We start from the raw sequence: 22465 nt of genomic DNA on the forward strand, positions 1-22465 counted from the left end.
TGAATCCCCAGTCATTAGTGGCTCATAATTTTGAATTGTCAGGTCTCCTCCTCTGCTCCCCCCTTTCCTTTCTCTTGATTAACTTTGCTGTGAATCTCTTGATCTTAGACCAGAACAAGGAACCTTTATTTACTTGCTTTTTGCCTAAAGTTGTCTCAAAGATGTTTCCTTGAGAAAGCGGGGCTCCACACTGACGGGGACCGAAGCTCTTCCTCAGGAGATGGATGGAGACTGGGCCGTGCAGCGGGCTGTTCAAGCCACTGCTCAGAGAATGGGTGTGGGCACTAGGGGCCGGATCACTAGTGAGTCAGGCCACAAGCAAAGTCCCCATCCTGCATGGGTGAGGGAGGCTCGGTGGATTGTTGTAAAGGGCCGTTTGTCCGGGCAGTTATGACAGTTTATGTTAGGCAGTAGGGAGGAGCCGAAGAAAGGAAAACAGACCTTTGACTGCAGCTCCAGGGAGGGGATCCGAAACGCCAGGTTTATCAGGGCATTTGAGCATTTTAACACTGACTACTGACCTGTCGAGGGGACTGCACGGAGACCTTTTTTGTGTGCATTCAATTGTGAGAAGTAAACAAATGGGCTCGTATCCTGTGTTTGGTAACTGGGTGGAGAGCCGTTTGGCAACCAGTATTGCTTTTAAATTCTTTCTTTGGACAATGGGCCTTGTATACTTTTATATCCTGGCTGTTCAAACGCGGACAGCTTTCATGAGCTTTCCTAGGGGTGGCTACAGTGACAACAGAAAAGCCATCAGTCATTTTATATAAATACAAAATTTTTAAACATTTCATTTACAGTAAGACAGGAAGCGCCCTCCCTAAACTCCAGCACCCCTCCCCCGTTATTTCCCCTTCAAGAGCAGCTAGATCCCTCATCTTCTATTGTATCTGTGTTGGTCCCCCCCCCCCCTTTAAATGCTGTGAATTAATATCTGTTGAAGAAGTGAAAAATCATTTTGACATGAATATAACTATCATTGGGTTTTACATTAATGTGATAACTTGGGAAGGGGTGAAAACAATTGGATCATTTTAAGCATGCTGTTCTTAAAATGGAAACACTGGCTTTTCATTTAAATGTATTTAAATTTTTGTTGTTAGTGGTATAGAATTTGTTTTTTGGAGTGAAACTCAATTAACTTTCTCAGTGGCATGGTAGTAAGTCTGAAATTGGTTGCTAATAGGAGAATGATGGTTTTTTACTGTGAAATAAACTGCATGAAGACCGAATGGAAGCACTGTTTCTGTGTCCCTTTGCACGCTGCACCCAGAAGGCCATCGTGTGCGGACCGGGACCCAGGGCGGGCGCTGGGCCCAGGGCAGGCAGTGGTTGTAACCTGTAGTCGGCAGAAGCGGTGGCGGGGCCTCGTAGGCTTGTTCGCTGCAGTCTTCCTGATGTTTTGAATACACTTAGAATTCGGAAAACGTATCTTGCTCTTTTCCTGAAGAGTCTTTTTTGGGGGCTGCAGTTTGGGAAGGGTTAATCTTCCCTTGGGAACTGTTAGCCATGCAGTGGCTGAGACCTCAGCCTCCCTCTGATCCCTCACAGATTAAGGATATGAGATAATTTCCCTCTATTTTTGTTCTGCTGCACTGTATTATCTTTCTATCACTCAGATAATTACTGAGGAAATCTACATTAATTTTTTTGGCTGCAGCAAGGCCTGCTAAACACAGGAATGATGTATTGATGTTTTACACAACAAAAGTTTCCTCCTGTCATTGTCCAATCAACAGAAAGATATTTATCAAAGGTAGAGCCCCTCTGCAGGGCCAGCCGGGAAGCAGGGCGCGGCCTGGAGCCGCAGCCGCGCGGCCTGAGCGGTGTCTCCGAGCGGAGCACAGTGGAGTGTGATGTTGTTTGCTAAATTATGAATGTGTGTAATTAAAATCTAGTGGCTGTTTCTATGAAAGATTTACAATGTTATTTCATCGTTTGTCATGGCTAATTAACAATATTAGATGAAGTTTTTCTTCTTCAAAGGTCTGACTTTTTCTCATTTATTTATGTCAGAAGTGATAAACAGTAGTTAAGAGCTTGTCCCAGAGCGCGGGAGGAGGGCGGCTCGCTCGTCCCTCCTCGCGGTCCTGAGTTCAGGTCCCTCTGCGCGGAGCGTTGGGGTGTTCTTTCTGGTGATCAGAGGGTTCGCGGTCTGGGGTTCCGTGCTGACCAGAGCCCGGGCCTTCCCAGCTGTGGGAAGAGCTGGGTGCTGGGTGAGTCACGCCGCGGGGGGGCAGGCAGGCAGGCTGGCCCCACCTCCGCAGTCAGAGGGTGCCCCTCCCTCACACGGCCCGCAGGTTGGAGGCCGACGGTGCATGTCCGTGCGTCCTGCGTCCGCGCGTGCACACGCGGCTGTCCTCGCCCCTGGCCATCTCACACCCTCTTTCTGTCTCTTGCAGCAGCAGCAGGTGGCCACCCAGCAGCTGGCCTTTCAGCAGCAGCTCTTGCAGATGCAGCAGCTCCAGCAGCAGCACCTCCTGTCTCTGCAGCGCCAAGGCCTCCTCACGCTGCAGCCGGGCCAGCCCGCACTGCCCCTGCAGCCCCTCGCGCAAGGTGGGTGGTGCTGCCCCGCTCCGCCGCCCCGGGCGGCCGGCCGGGGTCTGGGCGCCGAGGAGCTGTCCTTCCGAGCATGCGCCCACAGGCTCAAAAGAAAAGTCCAAGTGCGTGTTGGTGCCACGGGGTGGCCCGGGGCCGTCCTCGCAGAGGAGAAGGCAGTGCTCCTTGGACCTGCGGAGCTTTCCCCAGATCCAGTGTCTCAGTTTGGAATCACAGATGAATTTTCTTGAAGGTTTTTTTTTTGGTCATTTTCAGCTACATCTCATGACATATAACTTGTTCTGTTTTAAATCTCACTGGTGCTTTATAAATGCCACTTTTTATTACCTAAGAATAGAGTCAGGTTTATTTTTGTGTAAATAGTTAAGATTAAACTCTTTTCTGTTATAAAAACAAGAGGTTTTTGTGGGCTTTTCTCTTTTTCTTCTTCTTTCGTTTTTACCTTTCTCTGCCCATCGTTTTTTGAGCAGGTTAGACCTACACTCATCCGGACAGGGGCACTTATATCTCTTGCTCTTCAGAATCGGGGTTCTTTAAAAAATAACAAGATTTCATAGATGTAGAATTTTTCTATAGAAAAGCCATTGACAGGTAATCCCAGTGGGTGCTGGGCGTCAGAGACAAACATGTGCCGAGCTGTCTTCAGGACATCCTCGTGCCTTAGGCCGCTTCTCACGTGTGTGGTGCGAGGCAGCCGGGTTCCTGGGAGCCGGGACGTAGACCAGGACTGCGTGCCGGGCTGTGACATACAGGCCCGCAGCCCAGCCTTGCGCCGCCAGATCTCCTCTCTCCTGCAGGCCCGGGCCCTCCAGTTCTAACGCATCTGGATGGATGTGTGCCTGTGCCTATGCCTGTGTCTCAAAGGCTGGCAGCTGAAGCCTTCTGTGGCTTGGATCCAGTTGCTTTCTGGATAGGGCTGGAAAGAGGGAAGCTGCTTTACCCTCCTGGCCCATAAGGCGTGGCCCTTTGCTCAGAAACTTTTGGTATCAGGTGGAACAGTGAGGCCTGTCTGCATTTTATTCTTCTCTCCTGAGTCAAACACACCCGATTTCTATCCCATCTGGGTTTTTGGCGGGGAGGTTTATACTGCTGAGACCAGAGCTTCTTTCTCTGACTCCCCTTGTCCCTCCCCTTTCTGCCATCACTGCTCAAGTGCCTGGTGGGTAATCAGCATCTCCATGGCTCTCGGAGGAGGGGATTGGGTAGCTGAGCGACACCAGGGGAGACAAAGGGCACATTGGCTAATGCATCTTTGTACTTGCAGAATGCTACAACGAGCATTAATTAGCCTTCGCGTTTATCGTTGGAAACACTGCAGGCTGTTCTGACACACCCACTGGACTTAGGTGCCAATACTCATCTGTTCCCTCTGCCCTGTTCTGCTAAGTTGACTCACTGAGGCTCACTTGCAGTGCGTCCGTTAAGCTCTCCAGAAGGGGGCAATTGGGCAGTGACAAGACAAGCTCACGTGTAATGTGAGAGAAATGAATGTGCTGATGCATGAAGTGTAATCTCTGCAGTAACATATCAGAGACACTGGTAGGTAATTCGCTGGTCACGGCATTGATTTATATGCTTAGCAGTGTGCTATGACTATTAGTCCCGCAGCATTGGAAAGACGCATGTGTGAAATCTAAGGGAGCCTGTGTGTGTGCCCAAGAGGCACAAACATAAACATAAATATTTCTGGAGTCAGGTGCTTGTGGTGAAGTGAACCACCAGCGCCATGGACACCTTTCAGGGACTCCAGAGGTCGGTTTTGTCTTCCTGCCCCTTGCCCAAAGAGGCTTGAGAATTCAGTCATGTTGGACTACAACACAATTTTTTCTTTATCAGAGAGATAATGGCTTAAAACTGATGTCATTATGAGGCTTAAATCAACTTTGTGCTTGGACATGGTCACCTGGGTACCGGTGTGCAAGGACAAGGGAAGGTCGACCAACTCTGTCTTTGAGCCAGTGATACCTGGGCTGTAAAATTGAGTTCCCAGAACAGTAATCTGTCAACTGTCCCCACAACATACATTTTTTAAACCTGTGTCTGCATTTTCTTTTATAATGAAGGGGCCAGTTACTCTGGGAAGAAGAATGGTAGCAGGCCAGAGGGGTCGTGGCTGAAATAGCTGGGGATGCCACTTTGTGGTGCTGTCATGAAGATGTGTCCACACACCTGCTCATGGCCTTGGCTGAGTCACCGTAGACCTGTCTGTGAATGTCACGTGTAGGCATGGAGGGAGAGAGCTATTCTGAAGGCCTGTTTCCCCGAAGGTTATGAAACAGAGGCATGTTTTTGATGTTTGTGAAGTGACGATAGGGCCGTCTGTCGTCTTACCTCATTAGTCTGTCTGCTTTTCTCTTTGACCTCTTTAATCATAGGACCCTTCCCAGCACCAGTAATTCCATACAGAAATATACTCTCAATATCATTCTGATCTTCCCATTTTTGTTAGTTATAGATAAACCTCATTGCTCAATTGTGTGCCTGTTAATGGATTTGTTTACTCAATACCATTATTCCTGTCTACCATTTTGGAAGGAATACTTGCTTTCTAGAAATTTGATACCATTTAGCCTGATGAGTGACTACCCTACTTGTGTCAGTCTTAAGTCTATCGTGAGATCAGCATTCAAATGATACATCCTTTGGTAGATAGTGTTCGTGGAACTCACAGCTAAACACCACCACCAAGTGTAGCACTGATGGAGGGAATGGATCTGACTGCTTCCTTCCAGATCTAATGAGAATATTCTTAAACATAATTACCATGTTGAAAGTTGACCCAGAAGTCCACGAGTCACTACTTTATTTACCATTTCTCCCTGTGGATGATGAAACTGAGTGGGTAGCCCAGTGGAATCAGAGGAGAGTGATGGCATGTTCCTGCAGGTGTGACAAGTCTGACAAGGTTTGTCAGTATTTCTGTATTCACAGCTCACTTTTAGTTTTCATTTAGGTTTGCAACAGGCCTTAATTCACTTTATTTTTTATATTGTTATTATTTTTTAAAATAATTTTTTTTTTATTGATTCTAGAGGGAGGGGGAGAGAGATAGAAACTTCGATGAGAGAGAACATCGATTGGCCGCCTCCTGCACGCCCCCACTGGGGATCGGGCCCACAACCTGGGCATGTGCCCTGACCGGGAATTGAACCGGCCACCTCTTGGTGCAGGGTCCACGTTCAACCACTGGGCCACACTGACCGGGCCACTTTATTTTTCAAATGGCTTCAAAGTTCTGCTCTTTTTTTTCTTCAGAACGAAAATGTGACCAGCTGTTAGACCCACAGTCCTCCAGGCTTCCCACGTCCCCTGCCGCCAACCCAGAAACCGGTTGGGGAAAGTGGCGGCGGCTTCTTTTCAAGGGTGTTCACTCCATGGGAAACAGAAATAGGCGCCAACGTGCGTGGCTCTGTCAGTATGCGCCTCCGACAGGAGCCTGTCCGCTGCTGTTCGCATGGGTGGGCGCCGTCGCAGGCCCTCCTGGGCGCACAGAGGTGTGGGGTGCCTGTCCGCTGCGCACACGCCCCGCGAGCCCCTTCCCCGGGTGTGGAGAAGACTCACCCAGATGCAGCAGAGCCGGACCCCGGATTCTGTAGTGACCTTTCCCTTTGTTTAATTTGCCCCCGAGGTTTAATTTCAAGGGACAAGTAATAATTGAATATGCCTAATAACTAAATGCTCATTTGGGACAAAATCCATCAAAATATAATTGGCATTTGATTTTTATGAAGGAAGAGGAAAAGCGACATGGCTGTTGAGGATGCGTCCTAAGAGTATCTGACCACTTAATGTATCATTTGAGCCCTCCATTACAGTATATATTAATTGCAAATCCTTAAGTATTTGAACATTTTTGTGGAGAACCGTTAGGAGAGATCAACTGTTTTTGTTAACACTTCTCTCAGAAAGGCGGAGAAGGTTATTGGTCTGCTGTGCAATAATTTACTCCTCTTTGATATGCAAACGATCCACGGTGAATATAAAAAAATCCTATCAGACTCATTTCACAGTTCTTAACCACTCGGGTTCTCTTGGGTCCATCGCCTCATTAGACCAGTGCTCTCCAATGCTAGCATAATTAAAATCTTTAACAGTTTAGCAAAGTAAAGATGTTTGGCTGATCACGTTGAGATGATTATCTATCCATTGTATTCTAAATGACAAAAATAAATTAAATTTAGACCTTGGCATTTTTTATCATGTGTTTCAAATGAATATAATGCACATAGCTTTCTTTTTTAATGCGATACCTTACACTTGGTGAGAAGCCTGCTTGGGCTGCGGCCGTGGGCTGAGAAGTGACCGCTCCTGGGATGGCTGCCTCCTGGGCAGGGCTCGTGATTTCTCGGGGTGTCCTTTCCAGGAAGCTGCGCTTGGTGGTGGTGGCCACGTAGAATATTCCCTCTGGTGCGTACGTGCCCTAGGGTGCGCCTTGCGGTGGGACTGGGAAACCCGGGCTGGGAGAGGCAGAGCCCACCAGAGCCCAGGCCGCGGCCGGTCGTGAGACCAGCGTGCTGACTGTGTCGTTGTGGGGAGTTAGGATGCAGATCGACACTTACTCTTAAGACCCGTGTCCACTTTGACCCCGTTGAACAACAAGAGCACTTTATTACTTCAACTTGACTTCACGTTTTCCTTTTCTTCTGCAATGGTTCATTAGCATTGCTCTAAGAAATGACAGTAATAATAGTGCTACTTGTGTAAAAAGTTACACAGTTTTTCAGTAGACACATCCATCAATTAAGCATGTGGTACAAGAAACCAAAATTAATGAGGAAGATAGGTGTGTTAATGAAATAATCATAGTATAATCAATTTGACTGTTAAAAGTTGAAAAGCATTTCAGGAAGACGATATGAATTCATAATTTATGTCTAAAAGTGATTAATAAAAACTATATTTAATAACAAAGCTATTTGTCATCATTTAAGACTTAAACTAAAAAAATTATTCATTTTTTGGTTTGTGTTGTCATAATAGTATTGTTGAACACATTTATTTTGAGTCCTTTTTTGTGTCTAAAAATATGTAACATCTATCCACTCTTTTTACCACCCCCCCCCCCCCCCCCCAAAAATCTAGAAAACCCGGTTTGGATGGAGGCTCACAGTCTGGCAAAGTGGCCGTGTGACAGGACTCTCCACCGGCGCCCAGGGGAGGACAGGGTTGTCACCACCACTGTTTGCTTTCGTTGGGAGGGAAAGACCACCGAGCTCCCGAAACCCCAGAACGCGAGGCTTTGTTTACTGACTCTTTGATTTAATTACTGTTTGAAGAGGACAGAATTGGCTGTTAATTGATTTAATTATCCAATTTGTTTGTTTCAGGCATGATTCCAGCAGAACTGCAGCAGCTCTGGAAAGAAGTGACGAGCGCTCACACCGCGGAGGAGGCCACGGTCGGCAACCACAGTCTGGACCTGAGCACGACATGCGTCTCCTCCTCTGCCCCCTCCAAGACCTCCTTAATAATGAACCCACATGCCTCTACCAACGGACAGCTCTCGGTCCACACCCCCAAGAGGGAAAGGTAGGAGCGAGCCGCCGAGATATGTCCACAAATGTCCAATGTGGAGGGATGGCCACGCCTCCCCATATCTCCAGGGTCCCGAATCGGCTCCCTGGACCTTGACTGTGCATAGAATCACCTAAGAAGGTGTTTGATGTTTGGGTGTAAACACCGTATTATTTTCACCTTTTCAACATGGAACGAGCACTTAGTCGGTCTAACCTAAACTTAGAGGCAGGCAGAGCTGCTGGTTTCTCCCTGGATGGGCTGGAGGTCCAGGCTTCCAGGCCCCCTCTCCCTGCAGAGCGCTCATGTGCAGGTTGATGGCATGGCTCTAAACACCTGAGGGATGGCAGGCCCCTGGGGCAATTTTGAATGGTGATTTAAGAAAAAAATAGAACTTAAACTACTCTGCACTGCCTTCCTTGAAGGCAGGGAGCCCATGTTTATCATCATGGTGTCCCCAAAGCACATGGCCTTCTTGGAAAACCCTCGGTGAGGGTTGAAGGCTGGAGAGGGGAAGGGCCCGTGTGTGGATACACGGACATGCGCAGCACACCCCCCTCTTGATGGTGGAAGACATTGTCGTGTTCTGTCTGGAAGTTGAGACTGTACTTTTAGTTCTTTGCGCTTCCTCTGAATGTTGAAGCCAAGGTTGTTTCGTGGACCCGTCCTGTGCGCATGTGGTCCTGAGCAAAGGGAGCTGCAGCGCGGTTGTCACTGCCCCGAGGGGCAGCACGTGGGCTGCCCTTGTCAGAAGGTGTCTGCACACACAGAGTGCTCCCGGAGTTCAAGTGCTTTCAGTTTGCTGCTTTAAACCATCTCATGTATATGTCGTGATGTGGAGTTTCTACAGACAAAAGGAACCTCAGAAGTGATACGTAACTATCATTTCCATGCGTTCAAAACAAACTTTATTTTTTTAATAAGTGACTCAGTGAAAGTGTTTAGGTTATGTTTCCACTTAAGCGATTACAAATATAATTTCAAATATTTCTTGAAATGTCAGGAGGCCCACTGGTTTAATGAGATGTATATCGTTATACCAGCAGCATTTTACCCATTTGGAGTGTAGTAATCACAAAACATGATCTGAATCCATATGTTTCTGTGCTTGTATCACATTCAAGTGTAAAACCCATGAGTGGTTCCCAAAATGAGATTTATACATGTTTTAACCAAAACTTGCAACTCACATTTTGAGATCGGTGTGGAGTTCCCGTCAAGACGGAAGCTCAGCCCGCTGTTGCACGCTGGCCTGCGCAGCACTGCGGGCCAGTGGTGGTGGTCAGTCAGTGTGGAGCCGCTGGGCCAGACCCGGCTCCTGCTCCCGGCTAGGGTGGTTCGCTGCATCCGGAAACCAGTCTTAGCTCTTGCTTTATGATCTTTTATATTGTCTTTGTTATTAAAAAAATTAAAAGCACTAACCCTTAAACAGCTTTGAAGAGAAGTCCCTAGGCGTTTGCCGTTTGCTGTCCTTGCTTTGGTCCATTCACTGGGAGGGGCTGACATCACCCTCATCCTAGGCGGAGCCAGGGCTCACGCACGGAGTCCCGCTGCAGTCCTGGGGGTTTGTTGTCATCTTGTCGGCCGCGGTGGAGCTGCACGGATGCCCGTGACAGACTCCTCTTGTTTGGTGCAGTGTGCTCAGTTTCGTTCTCGAAGGTTGTGTTTCGGCCGTCAGTGATAGGTTAGCAGTGCGCAGGTGGGAGAAGAGTGGCCCTTTCATGTCTTACGGCGCATTGGGAAGGAAATGGATCGAGACAGTCTCATTCCAGGACAATAAGTTTGTTTGACTTTTTTTCTGGTTGTTATTTGTCTGCACAAAAATTGAGCATAACCTTCAGTATACATGTCAGAATTAGAACATTGGTCAGAAAAGAGTCCCGGTCTCACTGATCCTTAGTCTGGGTGTAAAATCAGGCTGGATTGTCCAGCTGCACATGCAAAGAAGAAACTGAAATGACCTGTCGCCACTTCTCTCGGTTTGTATTACCTGGGAGGCTCCTAGGTGTGGCTGGATTAAAAGAAAATTCTGATTAGCACATTTTAAATAAGACAAATAAGGTTGAAGATGGTTAAAAAGTGGTAACTTTACAGAACTGATCATGAAAAACTCAACTATCATGTATATATATAGGCACGTCCAGTGAATGTTAAATGGTTTTACCTCGTTACGGTTAATTTTAAAATCGTGTGTGTGCTGTTCTGTTTAAATAGTGGACATGGTCAGAAAGCTATCCCTATAAAAGGGGTTCTCACTGGCACCAGAGGTGCCATTGGTGTGGCCGTCCCTTGAAGCTCGCCCTGTCCTCGGTGCCTTTGGGAGCATGTCCACGAGCCCCCTCGGGTTCCTGAGCACAGTCTGGATACGGACCGTCTGGCCCGCACACTCTGATCTCAGGCGAAGGGTTCTTTTCGAAGGGATTGGGAGTGTTCTCCTGGATAGTTTGTTGGGAAAAGGCAGCACCATGAGGGTTTGGCTGTGGACGCGGCCGCTGTCGCACTGTGGCCGGCTGCGTGTGTGTGGCTGGGCACCGCCTTCTCCTCAGCCTGCCTCCGGCTGCACCAGCCGCCGCCGCAGCTCTGGGCTCTGCTGAGCTACAGCCTGTTAGGAGATAAATAACACGCTTGGCGCAGCGCTCCCACCCTCTTTAATTTGTCTTCCACAAGGAAAATGGTAATTAAATCATTCAGGGTACACCCTTGAGTGCAGAGAAGGGGAAAAACACACTTTGGTAAGGATTGCCATTCGAGACCCACTGGCTGTCACGCAGAGTCCAGCGTCTCCCTGTGCCTGGATGAGTGGTCTGTGTCATTCGGGAGGTGATGCCAAGGCCCAGGTGAAGGTGCTGGAGACCCGTCCCCGTGCAGTCACTGACACCCAGCACCATTGGAATTCAGGACTGCCACCGGGCTTCATGCTTTGATTTTCTTCTGACAATATAATCACGTTTTTTGTGCTGATTAAACATAAATTCATTGGTGCAGTGAACCTACCTGTGTCGGCAGTGCCTGGTAGGAGTGGGTGGGCGACCTCAGCAGCAGAAGCTGAAGGGAGCTGACCAGGGAAAAGTGCATCCTGTCTCCTGCTGTCATTTTACTCCCAGGACCAGGGAAGGAGGCTTCTTAGGTAAAGAATGAAACTCAGACTTGGGGTACCTTAAGCATGACAATATTATCTTGTTTTCTTAACTTGTCTCTCTTGCTTTAGGAAATTCCAAGTTTTGGTGTGGGTAAACAAAATCAACAGAATGCAAATGAAACATTTATTAAAATGCTAAATTTAGTAAAGCCCTTGGAGCTTCTTGGATCAAAGCAGCTATGTAAATACAAATAGCAATTACTACTTAAGTAATTGCCTGAATTAAAACTCTAAACATCACATTATGTTTTAGTGTGTTCAGGGAAGGGAAGGAGCTCACATTTAATCAGCTCTTTCTCTGTACCAAGCACTGGCTCCCCTCCCATCTTGGGAGTGATGTCTCATTTTACCCACTGGGAGCTGTAGGGATTATTATGTCCGTTTTACAGATGAGGAAAATGAGTCATAGAGATTAAATAACTGATGTAGGGTCACAGAACTGGTTAGTGGCATATCCAAGATCTAAATTCAAGTCTTTCTTTTACTTTGTAAATGAGCACGTGAGTTCCCATTCAACTGAGAAGTGAATCACAGCCGTGCCTTCCCAGTGATGTGGCCCCGTAGAACTGCAGTGGAGCTGAAGAATCTCTGTTGCCCAGTGATGTCTTATGTCACCGTGCAACGCATTGCTCATGTGTTGTGATGCTGCAGTAAACAAACCCACTGCACTGCCAGTCACACAGAAGTACAGCCCATATAATTAGTGCAGTACATGGCACCTGCTAATAAAGGACTGGGACTGGTGTATGTTTTTACTGTCGTGTGAAGCAGTGGCTGTGTTACCCAGGCAGCAGCCGCATGCGTCTCGCGGTTGTCACGTGTCAGGATTGCATCGTTTTCTCTCGTGCGTGATTTAATCTCAGGTTGTTTAGTGCAGTTACATGCTGCACAGGCTTGCAGCCCAGGAGCAGCGCCAGGTAGCCTGGGCCTGTCGTGGGCCAGACCATCCAGGCCAGTGTAAGTGTGTCTGTGATGTTTGCTGAGCAGCCCAGTCCCCTCACCGTGCACTTCTCAGAATGTGTCCTTGTCGTTAAGCATCACATGACCACTTAATTGTGATAAATTAAAGTCAGTGTTCCTAAAAGAACTTTTAAATTTAATTTAAAATATATTCAACAACACTTGTATTCTTTTAACCTACTGTGTGCAAATCACCATATTTAAAGGAAAATAACAGTTCCCTTTTAACTTTGATACAGATATTTCTTAGCCTTTACGTGAAGGGAGGGTACAAGTAGGATTTGCAGAATATAAATTATTTACGGTCTGAAACAGCACACAAAAAACAGAAATGACTCCCATGCAGGGCCTGCACATAGACACATGCACAACAAGCTTCTCTATCTATAAAAAGCATCCTCACTTTGCTTTCTGCCGTGTAAACCCTACCCTTCCTCGTTGCAGACATCACATGGTCTCTATTCTATTTCAGCTGTCCTCTGTAGTCCGTATTAAAAATATTCCTTTTTTGTGATCCATCCCAGATTTTCACTTTCAGTTTACCAACCATTGGTGGATGTTTTATTTCTCAGATTCATAGCTCTTCTAAATATTTGTTCCAAGGCTTCCTTAAGCATTGGGTGGAGAGGTCTCTTTAAACTTTGGAAAGATCCCAGTTGTGCAGCCTCCTCTTTCGTTGCAGCAGCCACATTGTTCTCAGAGTCAGGTGACCACATCGGGCCCCTTTCTCTCTGAGGCCTGGGTGGCCTCGGTCCGCGCCTAGCGTCTCTTCCTTCCTTTCCATCCTCGCTGGTCGATGTAGCTCCGTGCATCTCAACTGCTCGCATTTTCTGCACTCCACAGTTGGCAGCTCTTTTCAAATAACCCCTGAAGGTTTTTGCTTGGCTAGTGTACCATCAGACAGTTTCACTTGATACACAGTCTCTGCTTTTTATTTGTGGCCTCTTGACATGTTGCCATGTATTTGACTATGTAACAATAACATTTGTGTTTACTGGCCTCACTGTGTTCAAAAGGCAGTGGACAGGCCTGGAGCTTTCTTTTCTTTTTTCTATTTTTTTAAACTAAATTATGTGTTTATGAATAAATATTGGTGCTTTTGGTTTATTTTCTAAAATTCTAGATGCTTGATTTCTGAACTGTTCTAGTTTCACAACCCTTTCACTTTGTATATATTCATATTGAGGGCCTTTTGAGCCAGATAATTAAGCAGTAACCCCTAGCCTCTCATCATTCTGAGTAGCTCTTCCTCATTGCAACTTTTTTTTTATTTTGTTTTAAAAAATCAGATTATTTCTTTTGATCTGAAATACTTGAACAGGTTACCACAGATCTTCCCGTTAAAGCATTTTGGAGAAATGCAGTCAAATTGTCTTCAGAATTGTTGTTGCTGCTTCATGCAAATGTGTATTGAGGCAATTGATCTATAACAGAGGTCAGCCAATTGTGGCCCACCAGCCAGGTCTGGCCCCCAGCTCATCTTATAAATAAAGTTTTATTGGAACACAGCAATGCTCTTTCATGTGTACATTGTCTGTGGCTGTGTGCACGCAGCAGTGGCCGGCTGGAGCAGTTGGAGCAGAGACCATATGGCCTACAAAGACTAAAATATTTACTGTCTGACCATTTACTGGAAAAAAAAACAAACAAACTGTCCATTTCTGACCTTAAGTAACAAGACCACGTTTCTCAGATTTCTTGATGATATTCTCACAGGTGTTTGTTAGAACAGACAACTTCCTGGCTTTTCCCAGGAAGATTTGGGTTTCATGGTCCGAGGTGAGGAGTGGGAACTTGTGTTTGTCATTCATGCCCAAGATTCTTGCTGTGCAACCTCAGCAACTGCAGCCACTTTGGCATCACCTGGGAGCCTTTAGAAGTGCAAAGTCAGGCCCACCCCAAATTGCTGAGTCTGGATGTGCATTTCACACAGCCCCAGGCTTCGGCATGCATGCTTATGTGTGAGAAGTAGTGCAAGTGCATGTTCATTCAGGTCCCTTGGTTTGGGCACTGTTGGGAAGTCAGGGTTGTCTGCAAACATTTTGGAAACGAGTGGCTTCCCATTGTTATGTGAGCCACAGAGTAGAGGTGCACTGCTGCAAGGAGCAGGTTGCTGGTGTATGGTGCTGATGAGAATGCCGCCACCATTTATTGAGCTATTACTTTGTGCTGACCACGCATGGAAAGGACTTCACATCAGCCGTAGTACCCATTTCCCCATTTATTGCTCACAGTAACCCTGTGGGCCACTTACTGTCTTTTCTGTACAAGTGGGATTGTGGGGCTCAGAACAGTCTTATAACTTGCAGAAGCCACACAGCTAGTTGGAAACCAGGCAGGGACTGGAACCGAGGTCTCCCTGGCCCTCAAGTCCTTGCATTAACTGCTGCAGGCTGGTGGTTTCCAGGAAGGCTACCCCACCTCATCCTGCTAGGTTACCGTTGTCAGCCTGTACAGTTCAGGGATCAGCACCAGACCTTCAGTGTCCAGAGTGCTTGGTGGGGACAGACCTGTCTGCTCAGCCATAGTGTGAAAGAAGCCCCAGGAGCTTATCTGCTGCCCGTTGTGCTCCCTGCCCATCTTTCTGCAAGGAGTTGAGTCAGTGCCCAGCAGTGGAGCCTGAGGAAAGCAAGCCAGACATGGCCTGTCAGCCGTCGTAGGGACCAGGAAGAGAAGGGCCAGTGGCCAGTTGCTGGGGCCAGAAATCCAGGTGTTTCTCTCTGCTCCAGAGCAGACTCTTGGTCACATCGCCTGTTTCTGTCTAAATGCCTGCTTGGGAAATGGCCTGTTTAGGGCAAAAACATTCCTGCTTATGTCAGAAAGAAGCATCTGGGAGCAAGTGAGCAAAGGTGTACCCCGTGTGCTGCTGGGAATTTGGCAGCTATGAGGCGGTGAAGAGCTGGGGTGCGGTGGGCCTGTGGTTTGCGTCCTTGCTTCTGGGTCTTGGCAGTAGGAAGGAAGGGTCGCTCTGGGCAGTGTGGCTAGCGCATGCCACCTCCTGTCACTCATATGTGCACAACGACCAAGTGAGAAAATCTTTAAAATACTGCCTTGCCCTGAGGAGTCAGTTTATAGATTTTCTTGACTATTTGCTTTTGCGGTGATTAAAAGAGAAAAAGTCAGCTGTTATTTCTCACAGCCGTTATGTACTTTTTGCCAGGGCATACCATCACCAAACGCACAGACTTGCTTCTCTGTGTGGTATTTAAATGATAAATGATTTCCAATAAGTGGCCTCGTTGCTCTGGAGGGTTAAGTTCATTTTATGTTTCTCTTAAATGCGGTTTACTTTGTTGTCGTTTTTCTTGGTACATTGTATAATATGAATCTTGACCATGGGCTCTTTCGCGTCCATTGGGCCAGCTGTCCCCACAACCATATCTGAAGCCCAGTTTCTCCCATAGTGTAGGGAAGACATTCTCCTGCAGTGATTGCTCCTGCTGATAGGTTTCCCACCAGATTGCCGCGTTGGCACCCAGCCCTCCGCAGGTGTGTGCCTGGGAGGGGCCTGCACACCTCCCCCCGAGGCTCTTCGCTTTCTCCCTGTCTGTTCCAGCCAAGGCTGAGGGGAGCCCGTGGCAGCGGGGCAGCGAGGACCAGCCTGCTGGGCACTCTGGCGGCGCTGGTCCCTGTAGTGGGTTAAGAGTTTTGTTGGAATGCACACTTTGCCTCTTGGATTACATGAATAGACAATGTTCTTTGCCAGATATTGGATCCTCCTGCCTTGGAAAGGGAAGCTGCAAGTCCACAGGAGCCAGCCGTGTGGCTGGGAAAGTCCTAGCGCTGCTCTGTCCCCGTTTCTGTGACAAGCAGGTCCCGTGTTCCTACTCTGGTAACGGGCCAGAGGAGGGGAACCTCTGCAGGAGGCTTACGTGGATGTCATGTTCTTTTTCAAGATTTGCAAAGATGCCTTTTTGCACGGTGTTGGTGTTACCCTGCAGCCAGGCTCTGCAGTGCTTCCTGAGAGCCGCCCTGGGCCAGCGCCCTCGGCCGTGCAGATGGGTGTGCTTCCCAAGCCTGCTCCTGAGTCGGATTCCACCCCTTTGTAATCAGTCCCGGCCTGAGTGTATTATAAAGTATATTCTCCTCATTAAAACAATAGTGGAAGCTCACAAAGGGAAATTGTTCATTTGTGTTCCAGCTTGTCATTCTGCCTGTGTGAATAAAGAAGATAACCATTCCTTTGGGAAACTATTTCGGGAATTGAGCAACAGATATGCTAGCCAGAGAGTTCTCTTAACTGTAATTTTCCTTTTTGTGTGTACTCAAAATAACATCCTGATGGGCCCCGCGGTGCCTCTGCACAGACAGCGCGCAGGTGGTGCTGAAGTGGGACGGTCCCCTGGGCACATGTCGCTAGGAGCTTACAGCTTGTTCAGTGCCTTCATCCATATGGCAGTGTGTGCCCCTCAGGAAGGCTCTGGGCCGAGCCCGGTGGGTGCTGTGGTCAGTGGAGTGTGAAGAGGAGGCTTCCGCCCACAGCAGCCTCTGCGGGACGGACACCACGCACACTCACCTCGGAAACGCCAGAAGAGCCTTCCTGGCGGCGGCTGCTTCCTGTTTAGAAGCAAATGGTTATGTTGGCCGGTAGAATTCAGGTGCATGAAACCTACCTGGCTTATAGCAAGTCAGTTTAATGCATACACACACACCCCTTTTCTCGGTGGTGGTCATGGGTCACCCCAGTTTAGATGCCTGTATACCTGTACTAGATTCTTCCATAGACTTTCTAGCTTTTGTTCTCTGTTTCTGCATTTTCAGTTGTGAAAACTATTTTCAGTGTACAGTTTGGATTGTTGGGCTAGTTTATTTAGTTAGTTAGCTAGTTAGCTTTTGTTTTTAAGTCTTCGGAAAAGGAGAAGGGAAGACAGAATCATGGTCAGTGTCAGAAAGCTGAGCAGGAAACACTCCCTGGAGATGTTAGAACTGAAATGGGAGAGTCAGGAAAACAGAGATTTCCCCATAAATAAGGTGAAAATGAAGGACATTTTTATTTTATTTTATTTTTTCTGTTTTTTGTTTTATCTTCACCCGAGGACATTTTTCCATTTTTTGTTCAGATAGAATGGGAGGGAGAGAGAGAGAAAGAAACATTGACGTGAAAGGGACACATCGAGTGGCTGCCACCCACACACCCAACCAGGGCCGGGGACAAACTGCAACCGAGGTACATGCCCTTAGTGGGTACTGAACCCGGGTCTCTCTGAACCTCAGGTTGACGCGCTAACCGCTGAGCAAAACTGGCCAGGGCAAGAGGGACGTTTTTAAAAACTACTTAGAACAGTTTACCAGAAGGCACGCTTTCTCCATGTATATGCTCAAATGTTCAGCTTCTGTGGCACTGTTTGCATTCTTGTTTGGTGAGCACAGACCCTGAGCGATGGTAACTGATGTTACTTACACCACCTGTTAGACTTCCCTAAACCAGTGGTAGACAGTCTTTTATGACCTTCACACTTTATTCCTTTTATAGTCTTCAAGGAAATCAGTCTAATGGCAAAGTTGATTGACCTTTTGTTCTTTCTTTTTCCTTTTCCATTCTTAATACTTGGAAGTGTATCTCCGAAGGGCCTTTCCTATGTGTATATTCTGCGTCTTGGCTGTGACTGTTGGATGTGAAGGTACATTATGGCAGAAGATAAAGAAGAACCGAACGTGTTTGTGTAAACAATGTGGTCTTTGGTTTCAAGAGGAGTGTGTTAGCCATCCAGTGGGGTTTCAGCTCAGACACCCCAAAGTCTGAAATTCCAGGGAAATTATTATTGTAGCCCTGAGAGCTCCACAGGCTTCATGACTGTGGCTGTTATTTTATATCTGAAATACTGATTGCAGCATTCTGGCACATATGAGTCTTTGTGGACAGGAAGTAGATGGCCAGTGTTAAAGATCACTGAGAAATAAATGGTAGTTTAAGTAGAAAAAAATGGACACCAAGAGCTTGAATAATCCAGTGGTGCTTGAATACATTGTAGGATTATACAGACAGAACTAAAAAGAAACCAGGATGAATGGGAAGTTCAGAGTTCAACAAAAATTTGTCCCTAAGAAGGAAAGAAGTCCCTGGATGGCACTAATGTGTCCAGTCACTCCACAAAGCGTACACGCTCTGACCATGCTGCACGAGCGAGTGCTCCAGCCACAGCCCTGCGCTTGAGGAAGTCTGTCCCCGTGGAGCCTGTTCCAGAAGAGACAGGGACGGACAAGTAAGCACATGCAATAAAAAGACAGACAGAATCGAGTTCTGAAATAAAGCAAGGAAGAGGATGGGACTAAGGTTACTACTGGGATCAATTGGCTGGTCTGGCAAAGGCTCTCTGAGGAAGTGAGGCTCGAGCAGATGGGAGGCGAGGGCAGAGCCCTGCAGGCAGGACAGCGTGGGAGCAAGGCCGCGGCAGGGACAGAGGGGTGCCGCCTTTGCTCAGCTAGGCCCATTCCTCCTGCAGTGTGGGGGCGGCTGTGCTTTGGTAACTATGAGTGTGGACTCTGAAGCCGGACTGTCTGCATTCCGACACAGGCCCATTTAATGTACTTAAACTTGTTGTGCCTCAGTTTTCCATCTGTAAAATGGACATGATACCAGGCCTTGCCTCATAGAAACTGGAAATATTAAATGAGTTAATACACAGTACAGCCTCTCGCACATAGTAGGTACTCGATAAATATTAATAATTATTAAATAATTATTACATTAATGATAAAATTAATGTTTTATATTATTTATTTAATATTTAATATTATATTAATAATGAAATTAAAACATTATATTAATAATAATTATTAAACTAATTTATCCTCTCAAACCACACTTTTGGGGCATTACATACTAATTGTGTAGGTTCTGGGAATTAAAAGATGATGCAGTCCAGTTGGAGACACAAACATGGTAACAGACTCACAGTGTAATAAACTGGGGGGTAGGAGTATACACACAATGTGATCTCTATAATGTGTTTAGAGTGAGCATGAGTAGAACATTGCAGAGTACGGATGTCCACTCCACATACGCATCAGGTGAGACTTTTAACCTGAAGGGAAGCTTCCCGGGCTCGGGTCAACGGCTGCTCCTGGGCTGGGCCAGCCAGTCCACGGGGGTCAGCACGGATGTGCAGAGCATGTTCAGAAGATCGGGAACCCAGTGAGACTGCTCACTTACCTGTTGGCTGCCCTTTGGCCCCCAGTGCTGTCGGAGGCCTGGGAGCCTTGGTCGACAGTTACACCTGCTCCAGACGAGAGGAAAGGTGAGTTTCTGGTAGGAGGCCGTTCTTGGCGTGAGCTGGCGTCAGGAGCCACCGGGAGGCCTGACTCAAGGACAGGTTGCTGACCTCAGTTCTAGTGTTTCTGCTTCAGTAATTTGGGGTGGGGCCTAAGAATGGGCGTCTCCGACAAGTGCCCAGGCCCGTACTTGGAGAACTGTTCTAGAACACTGCAGTGGCTGTCCTTCCTCAATGGCGTTCTTCCTCCTCGCCCTGCCAAGCGACGGAGTGGTCTGGATGACTGCCCATCGTTTAGGCCGATCTGAGTTTCTGTGCTAAAACTCATTATTCAAAGAGAAAAAATTTAAGACTGATCTAATGAAAACTATTTTATGGAATGAAATTTATTTTAAAATTTCTAATATCAACCTTTATATCGTTTGTAAGAACTCTGGTTTTGTCTTTCTAATTCCTTTTCTGTTTTAATGCTTGAAAATGCATTTTATGCTGCAGTCATCTGCCTCTCATTCTGTCTCCTGGAGCAGTGGAGCTCCTACCGATGTTAAGGACAGATAAAGTGCTACATTGTATGTCCCAGCCCTCTGCTCTGTCCTCCCCGCAACGGAGACGCAGGCGGAACTCGTCCAGAGGGGGGGGAGAGCTTGGCAGTCAGCGCCACGACCTCTAAAGATTACTTGGTTATTTGTTCACCCCATCATTATTAAACATTTTGAAAATGCACCCCTACTAAGTATATGTTTTAATCAATTATACAGATATCTAATATTTTACCGATATAAAAATTAGGGGGGGTGACAAATATGTACACATGCACACGTGTGTACTCATCAGGTTCTAATGTTACCTCATGCGCACATCAGTTTTATTTATTTACTTTTATTATTATTTTTTTAAACACTCACCCAGGGATATTTTTTCATTTGTTATCAGATAGAGTGGGAGGAAGAGAGAGAAACATTGACTGGTTGCCTCCCACATGACCCTGACCAGGGCCGAGGACGAACCACGACCGAGGTATGTGCCCTTGACCAGAATCAAACCCTTGACTCGTTGGTCCACGGGCTGGTGCTCCAACCACTGAGCCACACTGGCCAGGGCTCACATCAGTTTTAATATTCTCCTAACCACCCACTTGGGATCTTCTCATGAATCCTGGGGTAGAGACCCTGTTCTGGGAACCTGACTCCATGCTTCCCCCAAACTAAGTGTTTATTTACACCTGCTGAGCTAAAGGCAGAGAAGGTTACCCAGGGGTCAGTGTGACGTGTCTGCGCACAGAGCAGTGAAAGTATGTACTTGCATGAAGTAGGGAGTAGCCAAGGACACACGTGCGTGTGCCAGGGTATTCCAGGCAGTGTGCAGCTCCGCTCACTTGTTCTTCTCCGCTTCCTCGCCGGGCCTCGCGCTGCGGAGACATGGCGCTTCTGGTTCTAGAGCTGAATCATGCTGACAGCCAGAGCATTGGCGGCGGGGACCCAGCAAGAAGAGTTGGCGTGGAGCTCTGATTTGTGGGCTTTGGTTTTCTGGGTGTTGTTGGTTCCTGTAACATCTGGGCAAAGTTCCACTAGACCCTGCGCCTCACTGCTGCAGGCACACTTGCACTGGCGTAATGAGAATGCCTGCTTGATGGTGTCAGTCACTTTGGGGTTAGTGGCCCCTTTTCCGTATTGACACAATTGCTCACAGCCAGTCTTTGCAAAGCGTTCTGTTTTCTTAACAAGTTCCAGAGTTAATGCCGTCAGTGGTCAACTCCCAAACTTGGGGCAACCATCACTGGTGTCAGAAACAAAGCTGGTCCTCTTCCTCCTCTTGGCCTTCCCTTGCCTACTCCTTCACTCGGCACCAGCAGACTCAGGCCTTCTGCTCTTGCCACCACCTGCTCTGTTTGTGGTGGGCTGGGCACAGCAAAGCCTCGTTCCACTGTGCTGCTGCGCCCGCGTCCATGGCGTCTGGAAATGAAGTTGGGCTCATTGATGATGGGGGTGGTGAAGAAAATAACTTGCCAAACTTACCATGCTTTGTGGCACCAACCTCAGGTTCTTACCATTGGTAAAGCAGCCAATCACTAGTCACAGCTCCAGCCTACACTTGAGAAGCCCCTGGGTCCTGAGGGACAAGCTTTGGCCTTGGAAGCCTGGGACACACTGCCGTACTATTGGCCTTTGTGGTCTTGGTGCCGGAAGTTCTGAGGCTCTGCCTTCCCCATTGAAAATCCAAACGGAAGTGTCCGCAGGGCCCTGCCAAGTGTCCCGGTCAACCCAGCCGAGTGCTCGGTCTCCCTGAAGAATAACACTTGTAAGTTTTTGGTTTTCCAAACTTGAGTGATCTGAATGTATGTCCCATTGTTATGAAGTTGCCATATCTTCTCACATTACTGTTTGTATTATTTTCTTAAAATGGACTTATTTTTCAATTTCAATGGAATAAGCGTTATCCTAAGAAGTGGTGTTTGTGAACTCAGAAGTTGGAGATCCTAGTTATATTTTGTCTAATTCCAGCTTCAGTGCACTGCCAGGCTTGAAGAGCCCTCTGGCTCACCTGGCCTCTAGGCTCCCTCCACCTGTGCGTGTCACATCCGGGGGATTTGGGTAGGAGTCCCTCTTTTTGCTGGGGCAGGGCCCTGCCTGAATATGGAACCGTGCTGATGGTGTCGGAACCCCACATTCGCGGTATACCCCGGTTTCCTAAAGAAGCCCAAATCTATCACTGATCTTCCTGAGAAGTTATTTCAAGATCCTGCTTATTCACACACATGTTCTACTTCCAGGTCCCCTCAGGCTCGGAGGACACGCAGGGCAGGTCTGGCTCGAAAGGCGGTTTGAGCTGCCAGACCCACAGACTCGACAGTGCAGCCAGGATAGTCCTGACCAGTGTCAGCAGATTGGTGATGATATAAATCGGTGTTTGTCAGGCAGAAGTGGGAAACGGCCTTTCTCTCCGCTGACTTCCTTGAATGTTGCCCATTCTGTTCTGTGTATTTTATAAAAGCAGCCTTGCATTTAATTCACAAAAAAACTCAGGACAGCATTTTTATCAGTTTGCAACTATATCCGTGGTTGAGTTGCTCAGCACCACC

At 47.4% G+C, this 22465-nt stretch overlaps 1 protein-coding gene across 3 annotated transcripts in view; it reads left to right on the plus strand.

The window, feature by feature from the left end:
* The window catches only part of FOXP1 (forkhead box P1), a 159379-nt gene that overhangs the window by 73511 nt on the left and 63403 nt on the right, over positions 1 to 22465 (plus strand). For all 3 annotated transcript variants that reach the window (XM_036266552.1, XM_036266554.1, XM_036266553.1), the window contains 2 exons: positions 2406 to 2559; positions 7890 to 8091. In XM_036266552.1, the coding sequence (XP_036122445.1) occupies positions 2406 to 2559; positions 7890 to 8091 (356 nt within the window). The remainder of the gene's footprint in view (positions 1 to 2405; positions 2560 to 7889; positions 8092 to 22465) is intronic.

The sequence above is a fragment of the Molossus molossus genome, unplaced genomic scaffold (assembly GCF_014108415.1).
Source record: "Molossus molossus isolate mMolMol1 unplaced genomic scaffold, mMolMol1.p scaffold_m16_p_18, whole genome shotgun sequence".
NCBI lineage: Eukaryota > Metazoa > Chordata > Mammalia > Chiroptera > Molossidae > Molossus > Molossus molossus.